Source organism: Mus caroli, chromosome 2, assembly GCF_900094665.2.
Source record: "Mus caroli chromosome 2, CAROLI_EIJ_v1.1, whole genome shotgun sequence".
NCBI lineage: Eukaryota > Metazoa > Chordata > Mammalia > Rodentia > Muridae > Mus > Mus caroli.
The window spans coordinates 59668762-59690424 of NC_034571.1; the positions used below are offsets into that span (position 1 = coordinate 59668762).

A 21663-nucleotide genomic window follows, 5' to 3' on the forward strand; every position below is an offset into this window, starting at 1 on the left:
AGAGAGAGAGAGAGAGAGAGAGAGAGAGAGAGAGAGAGAGAGAGAGAGAGAGAGAGTTTTCTTTAAACCATGCATTTTAGAGCTGAGGAGACGGCTCAGTTAGCTAAGTGCCTGAGAGGAAAGTTTCAGGACCTGAATTTGACTCCATGGAACCCACATAAAAAAGCTGCAGCTAGCAACAGCACACACCTCAAATCCAAGCATTGGAGACAGGAAGATTCCTGGGGCTTAATGGCCACCTAACCTGGTTTAATCAGAAAGCTCTAGGCTCTATAAGAGATTCTATCACAAAAGCAGTAAGATAGGAAGGATTAAGGAAAACACCCAGAATCGACATCTGATCTCATATACAAACGCACACGCACTTACAAACCAATCTTCAAATGATCCTCCAAGATCACAGGACGTGGTGGCTAAGGTCATGTTGAAGGGACTTGGTGCCTCCTCTTCATCTTTCTCAATTAAATTGTCAGCATGTATTCTGCACTCCACACTCAATGTTGACCCAAATATCTTCCACTATTAAGTCATTTTTCTCTGAACCTTGCTCATATCTTTCCCAAGTTGCAGACGTGGTTTTGTAAAAAGAGCCCTTATGCTTTGGGGACAAAGGCAGGTTCAGCCTAAATGAGGTCATCAAGTTCCCAGTGCCCTAAGAGTCCAAGCCAATGACCAACTGAGTGTTCCAGCTGATCTTAATTTCCTTGGCATAGCACAGTCAGAGTACTGTAATATAATGCAAAATGGCTCCAAAGAGAAACCAGACACTGACCAGAGTCTTGCCAAAACACAGTTAAATAATACCAAAGTGGCCCTTTCATCTGAATACTGAGCCTCTCATGCCCGTGTCACCCTCCCCAAGAATGAAAGTAATCTTCCACTGTGAATGTGGGCTGGCTGAAAAACCATACCAGACTCAGCCCCAAACAGGAGATGAGCTTTTTAATTGGCACATGTGTGCTGGGAAGGATGAAAATGCTGACAAGGAGACCAGGAGACAAAGAACAGGACTCACTCAGAGCAAGGGTGATCCAAATTTAGAATGTGCTTATAGTGCTAAAACAATACTCAAATGTTTATCCTGCCCAGGATCTCTTTCAACAACTTACAATAGCAGAAACTTCCCTGAAAAAGAAGTAGCTTTAATGTTTCTAAGTTTCTTTGTAAATTAAATCGTTTATATTAGATAATCAGTAGGATCTCAGGTAGACTGTCAGTTGCATCAAGAAATCAACAATTCTCTGTTTCCTCCTCATCTCTTTATTCTTACTTATTATTTATTTATTTATTAAGCCAAAATTTCTTGAGAGTCTGCTAAAAACCAGACATATTTTACCTTCTAGGAACTGAGTATAGAAAATTTAACACAAGGGGTTAAAACCACACTGACCTTGTAAAATGGCTGAGTTTCTAGCACCCACTTAAGGCAATTCCCAACCACCTGTAATTCGAATTCCAAGGGATCCAATGTTTTCTTTTGTATTCCAGGAGTAACCTGCCCTCCATACACACATCCACATAAAATTACAAATAAAATAAACTTAAAAATATTAGTACAACAGAATCTCTGCCTTCACTGAGCTTCTGTTCTACTGAGTAAATGCAATGAGCAAACACATACATGTGAACAAAGAGAACTGGGTGATAATATGTGCTAGGGAGAAAGATTAAGCTCGATAAACACAACAGTTTGGATCTTGAACGTCTCCCAAAGGCTGGTGGATTAAAATCTTGGTCCCGAACACATGACATCATTGAAAAGTGGCAGCAGAAACCTTGAGAGGTGAGAACTGGGAGGAGGGAACGAGCTGAGGCCTTTGAAGTGGATACTAGCATAGGAGCCTTTCACCTTTCTGTGCAACATCATGTCTACCGAGAGGTGGATGGCATGGCTCCATCATGCAATCCCTGCCATGATGTGCTGACTCCCACAGACACAAGGCCATGATGTCAAAAGAAACCTTCCTAACTGTAACCCAAAGCCTATTTAATTCTTAAGTTAATTATCAGGTATACTGTTACAGTAATAAGATCTTTGTGATGTAAAGGAAGAAAGAGAATGGTGAAGTCATTAATGACAGTGTTAACCTTTAAGTCTGAGATAAAAATCATTTGCTATCAATCAACTGCAAACTAATCAGGGCCTCCTAAATATCTACTAACTAGATTGAAACAGATATGTCATCCAATCAGATTAACTCACTTTCTTATTTTCTAGATATTTCATTAACACAACTTTACCAGTAATGACTTATAGTCTTTTACATAAATACAGATTTATTCAAACCAATATTCATAGAAAATGTGTGATAATTGTATCACACATTGGCCAAACCAATGCATTCATAAGGCTCTTGTATGAATTTTTTCCCAACCTGTTATTTTCATAAAATGCTTTGTTTCGTTTTAAATATATTTTCTTCAGAAGCTTAAACCTCAGATTTAATTTGTTCAATTTGAGGAAAATGGTGACCACAAGAGGTAGTGCATGACTGTAATCATGGCAATCAGGTAAGAGGAGGGTCAGAACTCTGAGGCCAGCCTGGGTCACAGGCCAGAACCCTGTTGAGAGAGACAGAAACAGAGACACGGAGAAAGACAGAAGGACAGAGGGACAGTGGGACACAGAGACACAAAGACTTAGAAGTCAGTACCCTCTCAGATAAAATTCAATTTTCCTGTTCACTTATACAGTGTTATATCATTCTGAGTCAAAACATTTTTTAAAATGACACAATAAATTATTGGTTAGGCTGAATAATAGAAATGTCTAAAAAGAGTCAAAATTTAGAATATCACAAGACCATCAAGTATGGTTGTTCTTGCTTGCATTTCCAGCATTTAGAAGATGCAGTAAGGAGTGTCATGAGTTCAAAGACAGTCATGGCTACATATAAGGTCTGAGCACAGCCTTTAAAAATAGATGAGAATATACTCATCCTTTATTCCAAACTTAAAAATAATCATGGTAAGGGAGTAAGATGTCTTCTGCAGGTTATGTTGAAATCCTACAAAGTGCAGAGACCTGCTCTATGAAATTAGAAATGTCTAAATTAAATATCAATCTAGTCATGGTAAATTTTTCTTATGTTGTTGATGAAAGCAAACAATGTATTCTGCAAAAATTAGCCCACATGCTAGCATGTGACTGTTTTAGAAGGCAGAGCATATTGAAATATTCTGTGATGAAACACGATGCTAGCCAAGCAGAGTTAGAATAAACAGTTCATAATACAATTCATTAGTGTATTGTTAATCACAATGTTGAACTGTGCACAAAATTTGAAAGAAATCATCCATAAATGTTATCCTTGATTTTTAACCAATTTATTCTAAAAACCTAGTACTTGCAGGGAAAAACTGTTGCTGCTTTGAGAAGAATAAATCACTAACTGTATTGGATACTGGCAACCACCCAAAGCTGACCTATTCAAGACGGAAGTTCTCAGATTCCCAGTAGCAGCCAGTAAGGCTTTGTGGCTAAGACTTCCTTCCTTGCCACTTCACTCCACTAAAGGGAACTACTATGTCCAAAGCCAGGCATTTCCTAAGCAGCCCAGCTGCTGTGCCTCAGTTCTCAACAATTCTTCAGGTTCTACCTGGCTCCAGAGTATCTAAGGAATGGGTTGAGGGCTTTGTTGCAACTGCATCATAGCCTGACTTTCCTTGGTAGCCATTCCCACTGGGACTGGCCTAGTTTGCTTCCCATTGCTGAGATAACACACTAACAGAAAGCAACTCTCTGAACAAAGAGCTTATTTTAGCTTATACGTTATGGTCAATCATCCAGAAAGGCCAAGGCAGGATCCTGAAGTAGAAACCGCGGGCAAGTATTGCTCTTCTTCAGCTTGCTTTCCTACACAGCCAAGGACCACCTACCCAGGGGGGAGGCAATGCTTACAGTGGGTTGAGCCCTCCAACATCAATCAACAATCAAGAAAATATCCAACAGACGAGTCCAAAACCAGTCTGATACAAGCCATTCCTCAGATAAGGTGCCCTCTTCACAAGTGACTCAAGTTTGTGTCAAGTTGGAAATACCCTCAAGGATTTTTTACCCCAAGACAAGGAGTGAAGTAGAGAGGCTGTTGTGAGCATAGTAAATTCTAAGGGAGGTAAGGATTAGGTAAATTTATTGTATAGAGGATGTAGACCTAGAAACTCAAATCTCTTCCCTCAAATTTGATTTGATTCCCTCAAATCTCTGAGTTCTCCCCACTCTGGCAAAATATTGGCTTGTATCTAAGGGGTCTGTGCTTTCTCTCACATGGATAAACTCTGATCTGCATAAGTCACTAGTGATACTAATACTCAATAATTAATTACTCAGGAGGCAGAACCAAGCGTATCTCTGAGAGCTTGGGATCTGCCTGTTCTAACAGAACAAAGTCTAGGCTGTCTAGAACGACACAGCAAGACCCCATCTCAAAACTCCATAGAAAAATAAACAATTGAGTGGAATATTTGCTAGTGTCTTCCCCTCAGGCTAAGAGAAATGGAGGCAAATGACAGTTGAACTTAAGTGATTCTGTCTGTGCAGACTTTGTAAAAACAGTGTAAGGCGGAAGGAAGTCTAGTGGTGCGGTGAGTACTTATCACTTCTGAGAATACCAAATAAGAATAATGTGTAAAATTGGAAATGTCTCCACTAACTTCATTACAGTCAACAAACAAATCCAAATAACTAAAGTAAAATATTATATTAAATCCAATTAGTCCTGATATATGTCTGCTGCTTTGTAAATAGAATATTCTAATAAAACTGTGGTTTCTTTTAAATTTTAGGGAGGATAATTGATCATGGTTGGAGAGGACACAATTTGATAAAATTGGGTTTCCTTTGTGAATTGCCCTTCAATAATCCATTTATCCGTTCATTCTCAACAAAATAACCCAGGAACAATGAAGCCAAGATAATTCATTTGGATGGAAAACAATAAATAGATCAAACAGATAAAAAAAAGAAAGATAAGTAGGGTCATGAAAGTACAGTCAAGAAACCAAACTGAGAAATGTAAAGGAATGGGAAAATAAGAAAGAGGAGGAAGAGGAAGAAGAAGAAGAAGAAGAATGAAAGCCATGTCATGCACACAGCTGCCAAAGAGGGATGGAGATGGTATATTATGCCAACGCCTAAATGGGTAGCATTGGCTCTATACAGACTAGGGGAGAGTCTCCAAGCACAGAAAGCAGTCCCTGAGACAGAAGAAAGAAGTTTGCCCAGTTCACAACAGAGGAGAGGGCAGGCCTCACATGCACTCTACTAAGCAAAAGGTAAAGTGAACATGAGGTAAGAGAGCTACAAGAGCCATGAGAAGAGAGCCACAAGACAGGACCAACCACATGAGTACCACAGGCCAAAGGAAGACATGTTATCTTTAAGTGATCAAAACTTTTTCAACCGCAGAAAGACAGTGAAGTCCGTTTTTGTTTTGTCTTTCTATAAACGTTTTGTGTGTTTACTTAAGGTCCTAGGCTTTGTTTACACGTGTCAGTAGCCTATCTGGATCCTTTTTTTTTTTTTTTCTTTTTTAAAGATTTATTTATTTATTTATTATTTATATGTAAGTACACTGTAACTGTCTTCAGACACACCAGAAGAGGGCATCAGATCTCATTACGGGTGGTTGTGAGCCACCATGTGGTTGCTGGGATTTGAACTTCGGACCTTCGGAATAGCAGTCGGGTGCTCTTACCCACTGAGCCATCTCACCAGCCCCTGGATCCTTTTGTCTTTGCAATATCCTCGCCTGTATTTTTTTTAAGTGCCTAGTAACAAATACAGAGGGAAATGGATCAAGATAGACTATTATAGAACCAGGGCCATTTTATGGTCTGTGTAGGTAGCTTAAACTAAGATGGTAAAGGCAGAGACAACAGGAATTTATGTAGGTTCTGGTCTGTTTTGTTCAAGGGGCTAGCCAGCAATAATTAAGAAAGGAAAGTGGTCTCCTCGGTTTTTGCCTTTAACAACCAAATAAGTGCTTGGAGGGTGGAACAGAAGGAATTTGAAGAAGAATGTGGGCCACAGCCAATCCACACCCAGGAAGCCAACTGGAGTTAAGTGCAGACTAGGCCTATGACAACCTCAAATGTTCCCACTTAAGCTCATGTCTTTCTCCCTCAGTTTAAGCACTTGGCTCAGCACTACAGCCCTCTGTCTCCCAGATGTGATGACCCCCTTGATAGTCAACTCTTGACTCGATGCACAATGTTTCCTTTAGCCAGGCCTTCCTATTCCTACTCTTTCCATGGCCGAGGATCTGCTCTTCCTTGACCCATCTCACCAGTGATGCATTCTTCATCCATAGAGGTGCAGTGACCATGAAAGAAGCTCAGAAAGGAGACTGAGGGACCATCTTGTGAGAAGATTAAGAAGACACTACACAGGAGTCATAGTGACTTAAGAGCCATAAGACTTACCTATCCTGGGACCAGAATAAGATGGAAGAGCTCCAAGACCTAGGAAGTGTTGGCAGTGGTCTGATACTGTGTTTATGAGAAGCAGTAGGATGGTATTATAACACAGGCATGCTGCTCCCCACACTAAAACCTTTTAATCACCATACATTGACTTGTACCATCCCACACATACAAAACTAAGCGTGCTGCCCAGAATGGTGTAAGTCCACTATGCTCTCCAGTTAACAGGGATCCAAAGGCCACCATATGCAACATTTCATCTATGAAATAAAGTACGTGGATAACTGCACTTTACTAATGACTTTTGGGAATAGAGACATCTATGAACAAACTAGGGACCTCAAGTCTCCCGTTTGTATTTATTGTTCTTGTGGCTTTGAAAAGTATTAAATATGAGACTGCAAGAAAGCCTGTGAGGCAAGGGAGTCTCTCTTTGTCTTCCTTCTCACATCATTGCTAAGTTAACCCAGAATCCTTCTTTCTGTCCCTTTGCCAGGGCAAAAGCCTATGATCACTTCCTAGGTTCTCCCTTGATCTGTCCTTTAAGTTCATAAAGAAAATCCCTCTGTGTGTTAATCTCTTAATTAAATACATAGGCATTATTTACACAATAGAATGTATTACTGTGCCATACAAATTAGCATTTTCTGCACAGAAAACCATGAAAGTCTGAGGAATTGTTTTATTAAGATACATATTTATACTGAACAATGAATGACTTCAATTTTCCCTCTCCTGATAGAACATAATCTATACCCTGAGGGAAAAAACAAAACAAAACAAACAAACAAACAAAAAACCAAAGCAAAAGCCAAGCTTTTAGAAAGTGGAAAATAAAAATGGGCTGCAGATGTGCCTTCAAGATTAGACAAGCATTGGAAGTAGTCTTTAAACTAGAATCCTCTGAGGTAGGTAGTGTGCCAGGAGCCCTGTAGACGGTGAAGAGACAGCCATCTTCTGCTTCGCACAAAGGCAACTTACACAAGGAGGAGATGAGCCTGAGTGGATAGCGCCCATCATCAGAGGCCAGGGTACCTCCTAAGCTCAAGACAGTGGCCTCTGAAGCCGATCTGCTCAGAAGAAAAGTGGCATGAACTGAAACCACTGCTTAGTGAACAGGCTTCATGTAAAATGCATGTATTCAAAGCAAACAACTGGCCAGTGAGAAGCACACACCAAGTCAGACAGCAGATTAGCAGTCACCACCTGTCATGCATGTCTATTAATGGTGTACCATGGTGTGCTCTCAACCACACACTCTGGTACAGCTCTTTTTTATACCTGAAGTTGTTGGGTTTTCTCTCTATTCCACACCTACTGAGCCTTTTGGAAGAACCTCCCACACACTAGCTGAGCAGGTAGTGGGATCTAGGGCCCTCTGCCCCCTTGATGACAACTGTTTCAAAGCTGAATATACAGACTCTTGACAGTTCTTACATACTGAACCACCACTAAGAGAGCCAAGGGACAGCCACTGGTGAACAAAAATACAGAATGTAAGAGGACAAAGTGAAGTTGTAAGAAGCCCAAGCTAGTTGATGCGTCTGTAGGAGGAAAGAGAGAGAACTTGGTGGCCCTGTTTATTATATGTTTTTTTTTCCCCTGACTTTTTACTTTGCCATTCCAATTTCTCATGAGACCATTGAACTTTTGTTCTTTGGATACTAAAACATAACTTTACAGGCCAGTTCATGTGAGGTTCTGTTTCCCCTAATCAATACATGGCTAAGGTATCAACCAAAGTCCATTGGCAGCATCCCCACCTTCTCTCAACGGAAGAGCTTTTTACACAGTTTTCCAAAGGCATATTGACAGAGTCTAAAAGTGGCAGGGAGGAAAATAGCTGATTTTGTGCACCCAGCAGAGGAAATGTGTAAAGAGTTCATTTCCCCTTGTCCTTCTTGGGGACATTATTCTTCAAGAACGTCTGTAAGTAGGCCAAGTTCTTCATGAAAAGTGTTTTTGTGAGCACCTATAGAGAAGCCTGGGCCCTTAGAGCCTGCTTTAATGGTGCTCCAAAGATCTTCACCCTCTTATATTCTCCAAAATAACAATGATATTCATCAAGTAGCAGCATTCAAGAGGAGCAAATGGCTGTTACAGAGACAGTTTCATTTGGCACTCTAATAATAAAACAAGTATTGTTTCTATTATTCTTTCTGCATGTGTGTGTGTGTGTGTGTTTCATTTCACATTATATGGAATTTTGTAGAATAGCTTGGGGACCTAAATGCAATTTCTGATGTTGTTTTCATCTGAAGATGAATTCGAACTTTCAAAGGGCTAATTCTTCGACATTTGAAGTATAATCAATACACAATGTGATGATTTCATGTATTGTTTCAACTGAGGAAATTTGATTATAAGTGGTTTCAGATGATATCAAGGAATTATACTTGTTAGGAAACAATACTATTCAGGTTATAGCTCTTCAATGTATTTTTCAGGGCTCACAGATAAAAACCAGGTCGGGCTATGATGACAGAATTCCTGAGATTAACTCCCAAATATTCCCACAAAGAAAATCATATTTTCTTAAAAGAATAGACGAAGTAAATCGAGGAAAATCGTGATAACCACTAAGCCTCGGAACTAAGAGCATGAGGGTAGAATTTCTTTCTATTTCTATGCATGCTAGAGAAATGGATATAGGAAAGTATACATATATATGTGTGTGTGTGTGTGTGTGTGTGTGTGTATACTACACTGGACCACACATACAGACTTAACACGTACATGATGGGATAATTACTGGCATTACAATGACATCAAAAGGCGTTTAATTTGGAGACAGAGATCTAATTATCTTTTTAAATGTTGTTAACACAGTAGAGGAAATCCAAGCCGATGAGTATGGAAAACTAGTAACTTAAGTATTCAGGAGACATTCCTGGTTTTCCAGAGATATATTTTAGAAAGCTGCAGGGGCCAAGGGTTGTGGTCCTCATCATTACTCCTATCTCTCAGGAGGCATGGGCAGGTAGATCTCTGTGGATTTAATGCCAGGGTTTTCTACATAGTGAGTTCCAGGACAGCCTGGCCTATAGAATGAGATCCTGACTCAAAAAAGGAAAGGAAAGCAGGAAAGCAGGGAGGGAGGGAGGGAGGGAGGGAGGGAGGGAGGGAAAAATGTTATAGAACAAACAAGAAACAGTATGATGAGCCACAAAGCACATAAAGATAGTATTTTTTAGATGCACTATGCATTCCTGGTCTGGAGCTAACAATCCTTCTTACTTCTCCCCCTAAGTTCTAGATTGACAAGTCAGACTACCAGGACCAACTACTGCACTCTAATACTATCCTGGGATATTTACCCAGGGCCATAAACAGCATATGAAAGTTGGTTACTAACAATACTAACAGATATGTGTTTGAACAGGCTAGCTGTTTAAATTATCCCTTCCTTTAAAATTTGTGACCTAGAAAAGTTACACTCAAAATAATTTTTATTATGTAAAGAAATGTCATTTCTAATTTATGATAGAAATTTGCTAGGGAATTTAATGTAGCTAATTATTTGATTAATTTTTTTCTATCAAATTTGGGAGAGCAAAGCCATAAAGGAAAACCATAGAGCTGTAATTCAGAAAAGGGAGAAAAGGAGAGAGAAATGCCACGTCCTTAGATGAAGATGAAGACAGTCCCAGCATTAGTCAGACCCACCATGCTGTTTTATGGATGGGCTACAGAATGTTTGTAAGAGTTTATGGCTTACACTAGTTATGCTGTCCTTTCTGTGTTTGGACATTATATCTTTTTGAAAAATATGCTCCTATCAAATCCTCAAGACTGCAAATGCCAAGTCTCAGTTACATCACTGTGAAGCACCTAGAAGCGCTTAGACACGATTTACAGATCTGTGGAAGTAGGGCAGTGGATGATGTCAAGCCTCTCTCTCTCTCAACTCCAGCGTTCAATGACACAGTTTTTCACTAGGTTCAATTTCTAAAATGTCCAGGCACTTTATTCTGCATCCTAGACAGTCCCAGAGGCAACTGACCAGAACCTACACACAAGCTGTGTCTAGGCTCAAAAATTATCTAAGGCCTAGAAAACAAGACAAGAAATGATTCTTCAATGAGAACTAAAACCTTTTTTTTTCTTATTCTTCAAGTAATGGGTCTTTAAAAATCTGGTAGTAAAGAATAATTTCCTAGCAAATTTTTGTTATAAATTAAAAATGACATTTCTTCACATAATGAAAGTTATTTGTGATGTAATTTTCTAGATCACAGATTTTTAAAGGAAGGGATAATTTAAATAGCTATTATTGTCAGAAACAAAGAAATCGCCTTACAATTTCACATGATGAACATAAGAGACAGAAAAAGAGAGAGAGAGAGAGAGAGAGAGAGAGAGAGAGAATAAAGAAGCAGTTTTCATCCTAGCTCCCCTATAATAACACTAAAACCACACAGAACTACTCAATTTGGCATATCTTACTTGCAAAAGAGACAAAGCCCACCCTATTGTGGTATATTGTGCAATATACCAACCACACATCACAGAAGCATCTCAAGATGCTTTCAAAAGCATACTTGTGGCCTGGAAAGTGATTTTGACTGCGGCTTTGAAAGGTCAAATGAAATTTAACATTTTTAGACTGGATTCCCTCAAAGTTTCTGGGCATTCATTTGTTAATAACAAGTAGACATTCTTTACTTTTCCCGGGGAGATAAAAGAATTTTCTAGCAAGTCTGGAATGACTTAACAAGTACCAAAGACTATAAAAAAATTTTTTTTAAAGGAGTAATATTTTCTCTAGCTCCTCCATTGGGGGCCCTGTGATCCATCCAATAGCTGACTGTGAGCATCCTAGAGAAAGTACCCAAGAAGCTAAAGGGATCTGCAATCCTATAGGTGGAACAACAATATGAACTAACCAGTACCCCCCTGGAGCTCGTGTCTCTAGCTGCATATGTATCAGAAGATGGCCTAGTTGGCCATCGGTGGAAATAGAGGCCCATTAGTTGTGCAAACTTTATTTGCCCCAGTACAGGGGAACGCCAGGGCCAAGAAGTGGGAGTGGGTGGGTGAGGGAATGGGTGGGTGAGGGAGTGGGTGGGTGAGGGAGTGGGTGGGTGAGGGAGTGGGTGGGTGAGCGTGTGAGGGACTTTTGGGATAGCATTGGAAATGTAAATGAAATAAATACCCAATTTTTAAAAAAAGTTTAAAAAAGGAGTAATATTGTTATGTTTCATCCATAAGTAATTGAGAGGTGCAATGTAGTCATTTAGCATCATACACATCATCTCAACCAAAAGCTGCAGGTATTGACACCAGAGGTACTATCTTGTAGTAAGGGCGTAGGCGCATGCATGTGTTTGACAAAGGTACTAAGCCTAGGGAAATTGCTGAGGTGGAGAGCCATGAGTTCTCAAAGCCTTCTCATCCCAAACAACTGAGAATGCATAAAGTAATTAAAAGAATCAATTCTCCATGCAACATCTAGGTGAATTAAAAAGAGAAACGAAAAAAGGGAAAACGAACCTTCTTCCTCAACAGTGGGAGGTGAGGTAGGACACCCCTCAAGGACTGGACCCAGCAAGTCAGCTAAATCTAGCTCATAAGTAGGCCCAGCTGCCTGTGAGTGTGTACCCTGTTCTCTGTCAGGCTAGATACAGGCTGCAAGGGCAGAGAGGAAACCTGCTGGAGTGAGCGACACACGTCATCTTTTCCCTACTTTGGAACTTCCGAATGTGAAACCCACTGCCCTTTGCTGGACTGCCTGCCTCCACCTGGATCTGAGACCTAACTTAATCTTGTTGTCTTCAAATCTCGGTCTCTTTCCCTTTGCTGTGATAAAATAGTGTAACAAAAGCCACTTAAGAAGGAAAAGGTTGATTTCAGATAACAATTCCACATTACAGTCCATCATTGCCAGGGAAATCACAGGGACCAGGCTTGAAGTAGTTGGTCCCATTGCATCCGTGAGAAAGAGATTGATGGATGAATGCGTGCTCAACTTACTCACTTTCTCCATCTTCCCCAGGCCAGGATTTCTGCCCAGAGACCAGCTCCACCCCCACTTCCCACTTCAATTAGACCAAATCAAGATGATCCTGCAGCCCATCTAGATTTTGTCAAGTTGAGCCTGTTAGCATAAACACACTAATATCTAGTCTCCCTTTGTATCCTCAATCCAGCCTGCTCTACTAGTATTTCTTTTACTCAGAAGTACCCTGTGTTTATTCACAAAATAAAGCCTTACCAGATCACTTTTTCACATACCCTTGGTTTGCCAACCATTCTTTGTCAAGGGGAGAGGAGGAAGGGGAGGGGGGACCTCTGCCTAACTAGGTGTCTACTGTCTAGAATAATGTGAGAAATCTGTGGCCCAAAGAAATTGTTAAAAATTCCCCCAACTGAGCATTAAGCCAACATCATTCATATTCTTGCCCACTCAGAATGAGAGACACAACCATACAAAGCCCACAGTTAAATCTGCCATCCCTAACTCCATACCCAAACTCTGGTGCTTGGATATTTCAGAAAAGCTATGTGCAACCGTACAAAAAGACTTTAAAAATCTCACTCTGATGAAAAGGTTTTTTTTTTAGAATGGATCCTCTTAATCTCTCTCAATCCACTATCAGGTTCCAATCTTGTCCCCCAAAATGTGTGTATACCAGACAGCGATGAAAATTACATCTCCAAACATCATCATAGTCAGACATTGTAATTTGCATTTGTAAAATTGGGGACAGTTAGCTCCCTGGAACTCAGTGGGCAGACAGTCTGGCAAAACTGGTGAGTTTCAGGTTCAGTGAGAGATATTGTCTTAAAGAATAAGGTTGGGGCAAGAATAACAAGATGGGTGAATTCTGATGGCATGAATTTGATCCCCAGCCCCCATGGAAGTAGATGATAATTCTGAAAGCTGCCCTCTAAACTCCACATGAAAATGAATGTAAGCCCATGAATAAATAAGTAAATAAATGTAAAAAACATGGCAGGGAGTATTTGAAAAAGACACTTGCCATTGACTTCTGGTCTCTAAACCACACATGACACAGTGCTTGTACACCTGTGAAACTCCTGCATACATACTTCCTACTGTTATCTATTTCTGCATGGTAATAAGCATGCCTGCTCCCCAAAGTATTTCCTCCCTTCCCCTAAGTAAAACTACATCACTGAACCAATCAGAGGTTAATATATTAAAATTCTCCTTCTTATACACACGCATATGTGTGTATGTGATATATATATATATATATATATATATATATATATATATATATATATATCACATACAGGTAAATATATATATATATATTTACCTGTCTCCTCCCCTCACCTCACCACGGTTCTCTGAGTGTTAAAGTTTCCTCTCCCTACCTCCAAAAAACCCCGAAAACACCAAAAGAGAGAGGGAGAGAGAGAGAGAGATGGTTTTTGACAAGTGAAGCTATTCTTTATTTTGTTAATTCAAAACTGGAATAAGTCCATGAGAAAAGATGAATAATTCTAGGATGTGTTGCTTTTTCACTCCTAAAATGTATAGTTATGAAATATCATCTCTTGGTAGCTTGGACTTTTCTATCTGATTGGTGTAAGTCAGTCTCAAACAAGAAAGAAGACCATAAAAACAAAATCCATTTTATCATGACTTCCAAGCCAAATGCCTTCTGCAGCTGGAACCTCCAAAACATAAAATTTACTGAAAAGTATTTTGAGCTGCAAACTCCAATTACCTCATGTAGATTCCTTTTTTAAAAAATTATGGTGTGTGTGCGTGCATGCATGGGCTGGTGCGTGTGTGTGTGTGTGTGTGTGTGTGTGTGTGCGCGCGCACGTGCATGTACATATTCATGCCCCAGAACCCATGCAGAAGTTTGAAGACAACTTTTGGGAGTAAGTTATTTCCTTCTACTTGTTGGATCTCAGTAGTCTCTAACTCAGGTCCTCCAGCTTAGTAGCAAATGCCCTCACCTACTGAGCCATTGCTCTTGGTCCCTGTCAGGTTCTCTACAGCACTTTCCTTTGGTAAAAGAGGCTAGCCTTATGTGAAATGTGTATAAGGAAAGACACCATTAAATAGCAAACAAAGAGCAGATCCCCTTCTCACCTGATACTATAGTCCCGCCCCTTCCAATTAAGACTGGTGTGAAATCGATGCCTGTTGTCTGATAGGCAGTCAGGACAGGTGCACTCTCAACCCTATTCTCTCCCAAGAACCCAAGAGGGAACGTTTGATATTCCCACTACACAGCTGAGGAAACTGAATCCCAGAAGGAACATCATCACAAGAGCCCCTTTCAGTCAAGGGCCAAGCAAATTCTCGTTTGATGCTTTGTTTTGTTTTGTTTTGTTTTGTTTTGTTTTGTTTTGTTTTGTTTTGTTTTTGCAAAACTCTTGAAGTCTGTGTGGGCACAAGCTTTGGAAGACCTGGGGGTTTCACAGGTTTGGAGGTGCATACCTGCTTCTTCCTTGAATTGGCTCTGGGAAACAGGCCTGCTGACAGCACAGATGTAAGCGGAGAGCAGCAGAGCTCAGGAAAGGGGTTGGGAATGGGTGGCTTTTCCAGAACATCCAGATCTTTCGTTTTTCTCCTACACCAAGAGAACATAGGACGTCATTTACATAAAACAGAATAGGAAATGTAATTGCTGTCAGGGGAAAGAGCATTGCTCAGGCTAATGTGTACCGCTTGGTGACAAGGCTAACACTCTATAAGTAGGTGTACAGGAAAGAGCAAGGATGTCCTGCCCATAGGTCAAAAATAAAATATGCCAATTACCACAATAATTCTATACCACCTCCCCCACCCCACCTCACAGAAAAAGAAAAGAAAAGAAAAAGAAGAAGAAAAACCTCACGAGGCATTGACACTCCATTTCCTGTACTTAGGGCTTTCCTGAACACCAACACAGGCTACATCATGATTTATGCAAACATTACCCAGGGGAGTGTGCCATTTCCTGGCGCCTATTAAATTGACAAAATCTGTAAGTTACATCCAGTAAACTCATCCCCAGGATTTCTTTTTTTTTTTTTTTACTCATCACTGCTGGAAGTTATGATTTATTAAATATAGATGTGGTTCATCTCACTTCGAATTTCATTCACAATGTTGCCCACACACAGTCTGCTAATTTTTCAAGTGCTTATAGATAAAGAACACCAAAGCAGTCCTTCTGGGAAGGTAAGTCAATAGAATGTGTTAGCACGAATGTACGCTAGGCCACTGGGGAGTTATTTTAACTTGACTGAAGTCAGAGCGCTTTGCAAATCCTGACAAAGAAGCAGGAGTGGTATTTACATGTGTGACTGCAAAGAGCCACGGATTCTTAAGCTCTTCTCGCCTTTTTCTTTCCTAAGTATGACAATTCCAAAGGCACTTAATGCTCATTGCTGAGACGAGAAACCTTGGAAAGCCGCTGCCCTTTCCTGTGGATCATAAAGAAGGCTCAAATGTCAACCCCTGCTCTGCCTCTCCCGGGTCCTTGGAAGACTCTATCTACGTGGGAGGTGAACACATTCAAGCTTGGATTTTTGAAGCCTATAGTGTAATAGGAAAAGGGCCACCCAGCAGCTGAATGTGGTCAGTCTGGAGTGGAGCCTTCTGGTTCACCCCAAAGGGCAAAGGTGAGACAGACAGCTCTCCACCACCCCGTGATGCTATTTATAACAGGGCACCTGGAGATCTTGATGCCCTCCTGACCCCGCGGGATCTGGCTCCAAGGGAATTGTCTTCAGACACTTTCCAAACTTGGTCGGGCTCTGGGCACACACTCACCCCTGGGCCGCCTCCATACCCCAAGAGCGGATTGCTGATCCGGACACCCCCACGAAGCTGCCTACCTGTCTATGGCACCGCGGAGGGTCGCATCGGAGGCGGGGGACAGCGCGTGCAGTCCGGGGACCTGCGCCGGGTCCTGGGCGTCTCCCTTGCCCTGGGCAACACGGCACACCTGCACTGCCAGCGGCGAATCCTGGGCGCCTGCCCGGCCCGCGGCGCTCTGCCCGTCTTGCAGGGACGTGGTCATGGTCGTAGGCCAGGGGTCTAGGGAGTCATGGACCGCGAGGCGAAAGCGACGAAGGGTTGGGGTCGAGCAGCACCGAGCGGTTGCAGGCAGCGAGCGCCTTGCAGGTGCGGTGGCAGGGCCGCCTGCGCTCACGGCCAGGGCGGCTGGGACGCGGTGGGGCGGGGAGCGGGGGAGGGGCGGGGGCGGAGGAGGAGGGTGGGGACGTAGAGGGTGGGGACCGGGAAGAGCGGTGCTGGGGGGCGGGGAGGATGGCGCGCCAGCCTGGCGGGCCCTGCGCGTGGCCCGGGCACTCGGGGGCGCTGGTGTCACTCTCCTGACGCGTGGGGACCTCGACCTCAGGCTCCCTAAGTCCCACCGTCGCTTTCCCAAGTGGGTGACCCAGCACAAGGCTGAATCTGGGAGTCCCGCGGGCCGAGTGCCACTCTGGGCTAGGAGGACCGACCTCCAACCTGCCTGGGTCCAGGCAGAACTGATCCTTAGACCCTTCCGGACCAGTAGGGCCACCGGAGATCACCTAAGCTGTGGCTTGATCAAGACAGACTCCACAGTACTGGCAAACCAGGGGGAAATCTTAGGGCAATGTATTCTCCAGTCCCGCCCCCCACCCCGCGCTCCCTCCCCCACCACCCCTTTCCTTTTCCTCCGTGGCAAGAGATGGAGTAAAGTGAGGAAAAATCAGGGTTGCTGTCTTAGAAAAACTCCTTTGAACTGGTGAGAATTCTCAGTAAAACCTGAATGAATCTCAAGGTGCCTGGGATTATTAATAGAGTTTTTTCCTTGTGTTTTTTTTTTCTTTTCCTTCTTTCTTTTCTTTTCTTTTTATTTATTTTTACTTATTTATTAATTAATTTTTTTGGTTTTCTGAGACCAGGGTCTCTCTGTGTAGCCCTGGCTGACCTGGAACTCACTCTGTAGACCAGGATGGCCTCGAACTCAGAAATCTGCCTGCCTCTGCCTCCCAGGTGCTGGGATTAAAGGTGTGTGCCACCACTGCTCAGCTCTTTTCTTTTTTTAATGAGAGCATCTTCCTCATATTTTCCACATTCTGCCTTGCTCTCCTAACTTTTCCATGAATCTACTACTTGCCTCACTTTATACATAAGAATATTGGGGTCCCTAAGCAACCCAGGGCAAGGCACTGCTTAGCTCTTAGTTAACAGATGCACTCAGGATTCATCCCATAAGCTTCCATGTCAACCTTGGCAATGAAACAGTAGTGGCATTGTGTTCTTCCAGGATGCAGCAACCATACCCTGAAATCCGGACTTCTGTCCTGCTTTTCATGAAGTATCCTACATCCTGTGCACCATCGAGGACTTTCAGAGAGTTTACACACTCTTTGTTCTCTGACCAACTTAGATATCATCTGGTCCTGGCACCTGTATCCCTAAGTCAACCTCCACCTCTTCTGTCCATGGCAAAATAAACATCCCTCCTGAAAAAGTGAGCCATCCTTGTTGTCCTGCCTCAGTATTTCCTCTATCAGAATGTCAGCCCCTAACTCTGATGGCAACTGGGGTTAAGATTGGCATGCTTCCTGCTTATAACCATTCCACGAACTGAGAACACTTGAGTCACAAAATAGGTAATAGTCAACTTCTTCATCTTCCTAAAGTCGAAATTAAGAATTAAAACAGCGTGAATGTCCATGGCTGTGTGGAAGCTGTGGTTTCCAGGAGGCCTTATAAAAGACAGTGGCCAACGCAGGACAAAAGAGTGGCTTCCCTGGGAGATAAAGCTAATACTAATGGTCTTAGCTAAAGCTTATCACGATACACGTGGGCTTTAAATGCATTTAATGGCAAAGCACTGGGTGGTGGTATGAATATGCTTGGCCCATAGAAAGTGGCAATATTAGGAGGTATGGCCTTGTTGGAATAGTTGTGGCCTTGCTGAAGGAAGTGTGTCTCTGTGTAAACGGGCTTTGAGGTCTCCATGTGCTCAAGTTCTGCCCAGCACAGAAGAGAGTCCCTTCCTGGCTTCCTCCAAGAAGACAGATCCCTCTGTCCTCCTTCAGATCCTTCCCCAGCACCATGTCTGCCTGGGCACTGTCATGTTTCCAGCCATGATGATAATGGACTGAAGCTTTGAAACTGTAAGCCAGCCCCAATGATATGTTCTCGTTTCTAAAAAGTTTCCTTGGCCATGGTGTCTCTTCTCAGCAATAAGACCCTAACTAAGACACACTGTTATATATTAAAGCTATTCCATCAGAATAAAAATGGACTGTGTGTTTATAGATATCTTGAAGGGGAAAAAAAAAAAACCTTTGCCATTATCATTGTCTTAATTTTACCCAAAGGCCTTGTAGCTGTTTCTCCTCTCTAAAAATAATAGAGTGTGAATATTGTCACAGCAGAGTTAATCAATGACTAAAGTTTGTCCCCTCCCAACACACACAAACAAACAAACACAATCACACACATATACTCACAAACAAATGCACTCTAGTACGCATGTATGTTCTCACACACATTTTCTCCTCTTCTTCCTCCTCTTCCTCCTCTTCCTCCTCCTCCTCCTCTTTCAGCAAGAGGGCAAAGACTATAGAGAAACTGTATATATGTCTTAATTCACTGGGAAGACTACTATCCAACAGTGAATTCTATTCAGCTTCCGAGGACATCTTCTTGACCTGAAGGAAAAGCCTTTGCTGATTCAAATGAGATTCCAAATATATGTCCCCTATCCATGTATCCTTATAATAGTAAAAATCAAAGAAAGGCCCAGGCTCTGTGAGCCTCCTGTAAGCCCCATGAGTAGAAATTATAAGGCCTTTACAAGGCATTACATGGGAAATGAGAAAGGGGAATAAATCTCTAAGAATAAGAGTCTAAATACACCGGGCGGTGGTGGTGCACACCTTTAATCCCAGCACCTGGAAGGCAGAGGCAGGCGGATTTCTGAGTTCGAGGCCAGCCTGGTCTACAAAGTGAGTTCCAGGACAGCCAGGGCTACACAGAGAAACCCTGTCTCAAAAGAGTCTAAATACTTTGTCTTGTATCAAATTAATTACTTACCACTAAGACCTTCTAAGTGGTAAGACCTTGAGTATTTGTACCAAGAGTTATCCAAATACATTTGAAGAAAAATGAAGTTGCTTTCATTTCTAAGATTGCAAGAAATTATTCTAAACAAAGGACGGACTATGTGTTATAAAGGTTATAGGACACAGCCAGACATACACAGAGAGATTTTTCCACAAAGGGAAAAATGGGGGGGGGGTATTATAGGTTTTTTTTCTCCCTATAACTGACAAAGTTCTCTGAAACAATACAGCAGATATGTTGGTACCAGAATGTCTGATCTGGGTGTTTGGGCTCTTTGGATTTGAACCTGTCAACTTGAGAGGCAGGAGTCTGCCCAGTTCCTTCCCCACTGGGGCCTTTTCTTCCTTTTTACAATCCCTATCCTGCCTCCCACATGTCCTGTGCTGAGGAACCCCAGCCATCTTCCACCTTGTTCCTCATTCTCCTGTCTCTTTCTGCTCATCGATCCTTTACATAGGGGAAGACCATACAGTCCCAGAAAAGAAATACACCCTAACAGTGCACCAAATGCCGCCCCCATGCTCCCCCCCCACCACCAGCTTTCTCCTATCAGGATTGCCATGGCAACCAGTCCTGAGGTTTTGCTTTAACTAACTATCCCCACCTAAACATGCTCAGTTAGGTTGTTTGGGTTTGACCTTTATGCAGATGGGATCATTTTGCACTTGCTTCCATTCCATTAACATTGTGATGTTTCTCTATGTTTGCATGTAACTGTAGACTTGTACTTCTTTGCTAGGTAAATAGCACAATGTATACCACAATGTACACACGTAGGTTAATGCAGATAGGCATCTAGGCTCTCTGCAGTTTTGACATAATTAATAATACTACAGAGTTCATGTTGTACCCTGGGTGGGCATATGCAAACGTTCTGGGTGACAGTGGTACTTTGAGGACTTAGTATGTGAGGGTCAGCTTTAGTCAATACTGCCTGTTTCCAAAATCATTGCAAGAGTCGTCATCACTACCATACGCTTCACTGATTCTTCACAGCCCTCGACACAGGGTGGATTATCAGAATGTGCACAACAAACATACTCATGACTCTCGTAGCAATACTGGGGAGCAGAATTCAACTTAAAAAGTAATAGCACCTTCCCACCCTGTACACACATGCTCACAAGTGTGTTAATGGCAATAGGCAAAGACACCATGTTAGTGGTGTTGTTCATCTATCAGTCAGGAGCAGAACAGATGGCAGTCCTTTGTTCATCTAGCTTGGTGCCTGGCTTGGTGGCCAAAGCTGTTTTATGCCTAGGACACATAAAAATCAAAACAAAACAAGTCCACACAGTACAGTGTGGGGAGAGGAAGACAGAGACCTGCAGACCACAGACCTCCCCTCCAACACACAGCACAGCAGGCCACCCTCTTGCCGCAACAGACAGAGCCACTTGGCCAGCCTGCAGCAGGAGCCACTGCAAGGTGCGAGGATGTGGTGGTCAGACAGGAGAGGAAGAGAAGTGGAGCAGTTTGAGCTTTATGAAGAAAGACAGAACTGGATACTCAAGGGTGAAGAGAAGTAGCCTGTTGTAAGTGGCCAGCCCCACCACCTGGGGCCATGGTGAGGTCCCAGGCCAGGCTGCCACAGAGGACCATGGCTGGGTGTGTGGCCACACAGAAGCAGGGGTCACTGTCCATAGTTCATATTACCATGGAGAAGCTGCTGGGAGACACCTGAATGTCCAGGGGGTGTACAGAACTGACCCAGATCATCACTGGCTGGAGCACTCTGGAGGGCTGGCCCCATCTCTTACCTGCAACAGCACCCCAGAGAGAGGGCCGGGAGCCTAACCCAGATAGCATAGTGGAGCTGGGCCAGGTGGTAGGGGTGAGGATGAGCTAACCCCAAGTGTAGGAGAGCTGATCCCACCACTTTTCTGCCGTGGGATGGCACAGGCTCAGAGGTGACACCTCTATCACCACCCTTTGCCACCTGCAGCAGTTGGTAGAGCTGGCCCTGGAGTCAAAAGAACAGGTGATGGCCCTGTCTCTCACTGGCTGCAGCAATTGGAGAGCAGGCCCTGCGCCTCTCCTGTGAAACACAGTGGAGCTAGCACTGATGGGAAAGGCATAGATAAGCCAGCTCTGAGGGTTTGACAGAGGGAAAGCTGGCCCAGCCCCTCTCTTGCTACAGCACTTGGGAGAGCAACCCTGAACCTTGACTAGGCAGCACGGTGGAGCTAGCCATA

General features: G+C 42.8%; 1 protein-coding gene and 1 non-coding gene across 3 annotated transcripts in view; one reads left to right on the forward strand and one right to left on the reverse strand.

The window, feature by feature from the left end:
* Grb14 (growth factor receptor bound protein 14) overlaps window positions 1-16574 on the reverse strand; it is a 108803-nt gene extending 92229 nt beyond the window's left edge. Inside the window, exons 1-2 of one of the 2 annotated variants that reach the window (XM_021185074.2) lie at window positions 16234-16574; window positions 14849-14981 (exon numbers count right to left, since the gene is read on the reverse strand). In XM_021185074.2, the coding sequence (XP_021040733.1) occupies window positions 14849-14981; window positions 16234-16418 (318 nt within the window). In that variant the 5' untranslated portion in view covers window positions 16419-16574. Of the gene's footprint in view, window positions 1-369; window positions 1193-14848; window positions 14982-16233 lie in introns of those variants that run through there. The other variant, XM_021185092.2, reaches the window with a different exon arrangement.
* A 4023-nt stretch (window positions 16575-20597) lies between these two features.
* On the forward strand, window positions 20598-20738 carry LOC115030491. Its single transcript, XR_003836085.1, has one exon. It is a non-coding gene; the product is annotated as a small nucleolar RNA SNORA48 (small nucleolar RNA).
* The last annotated feature ends 925 nt before the right edge of the window (window positions 20739-21663 follow it).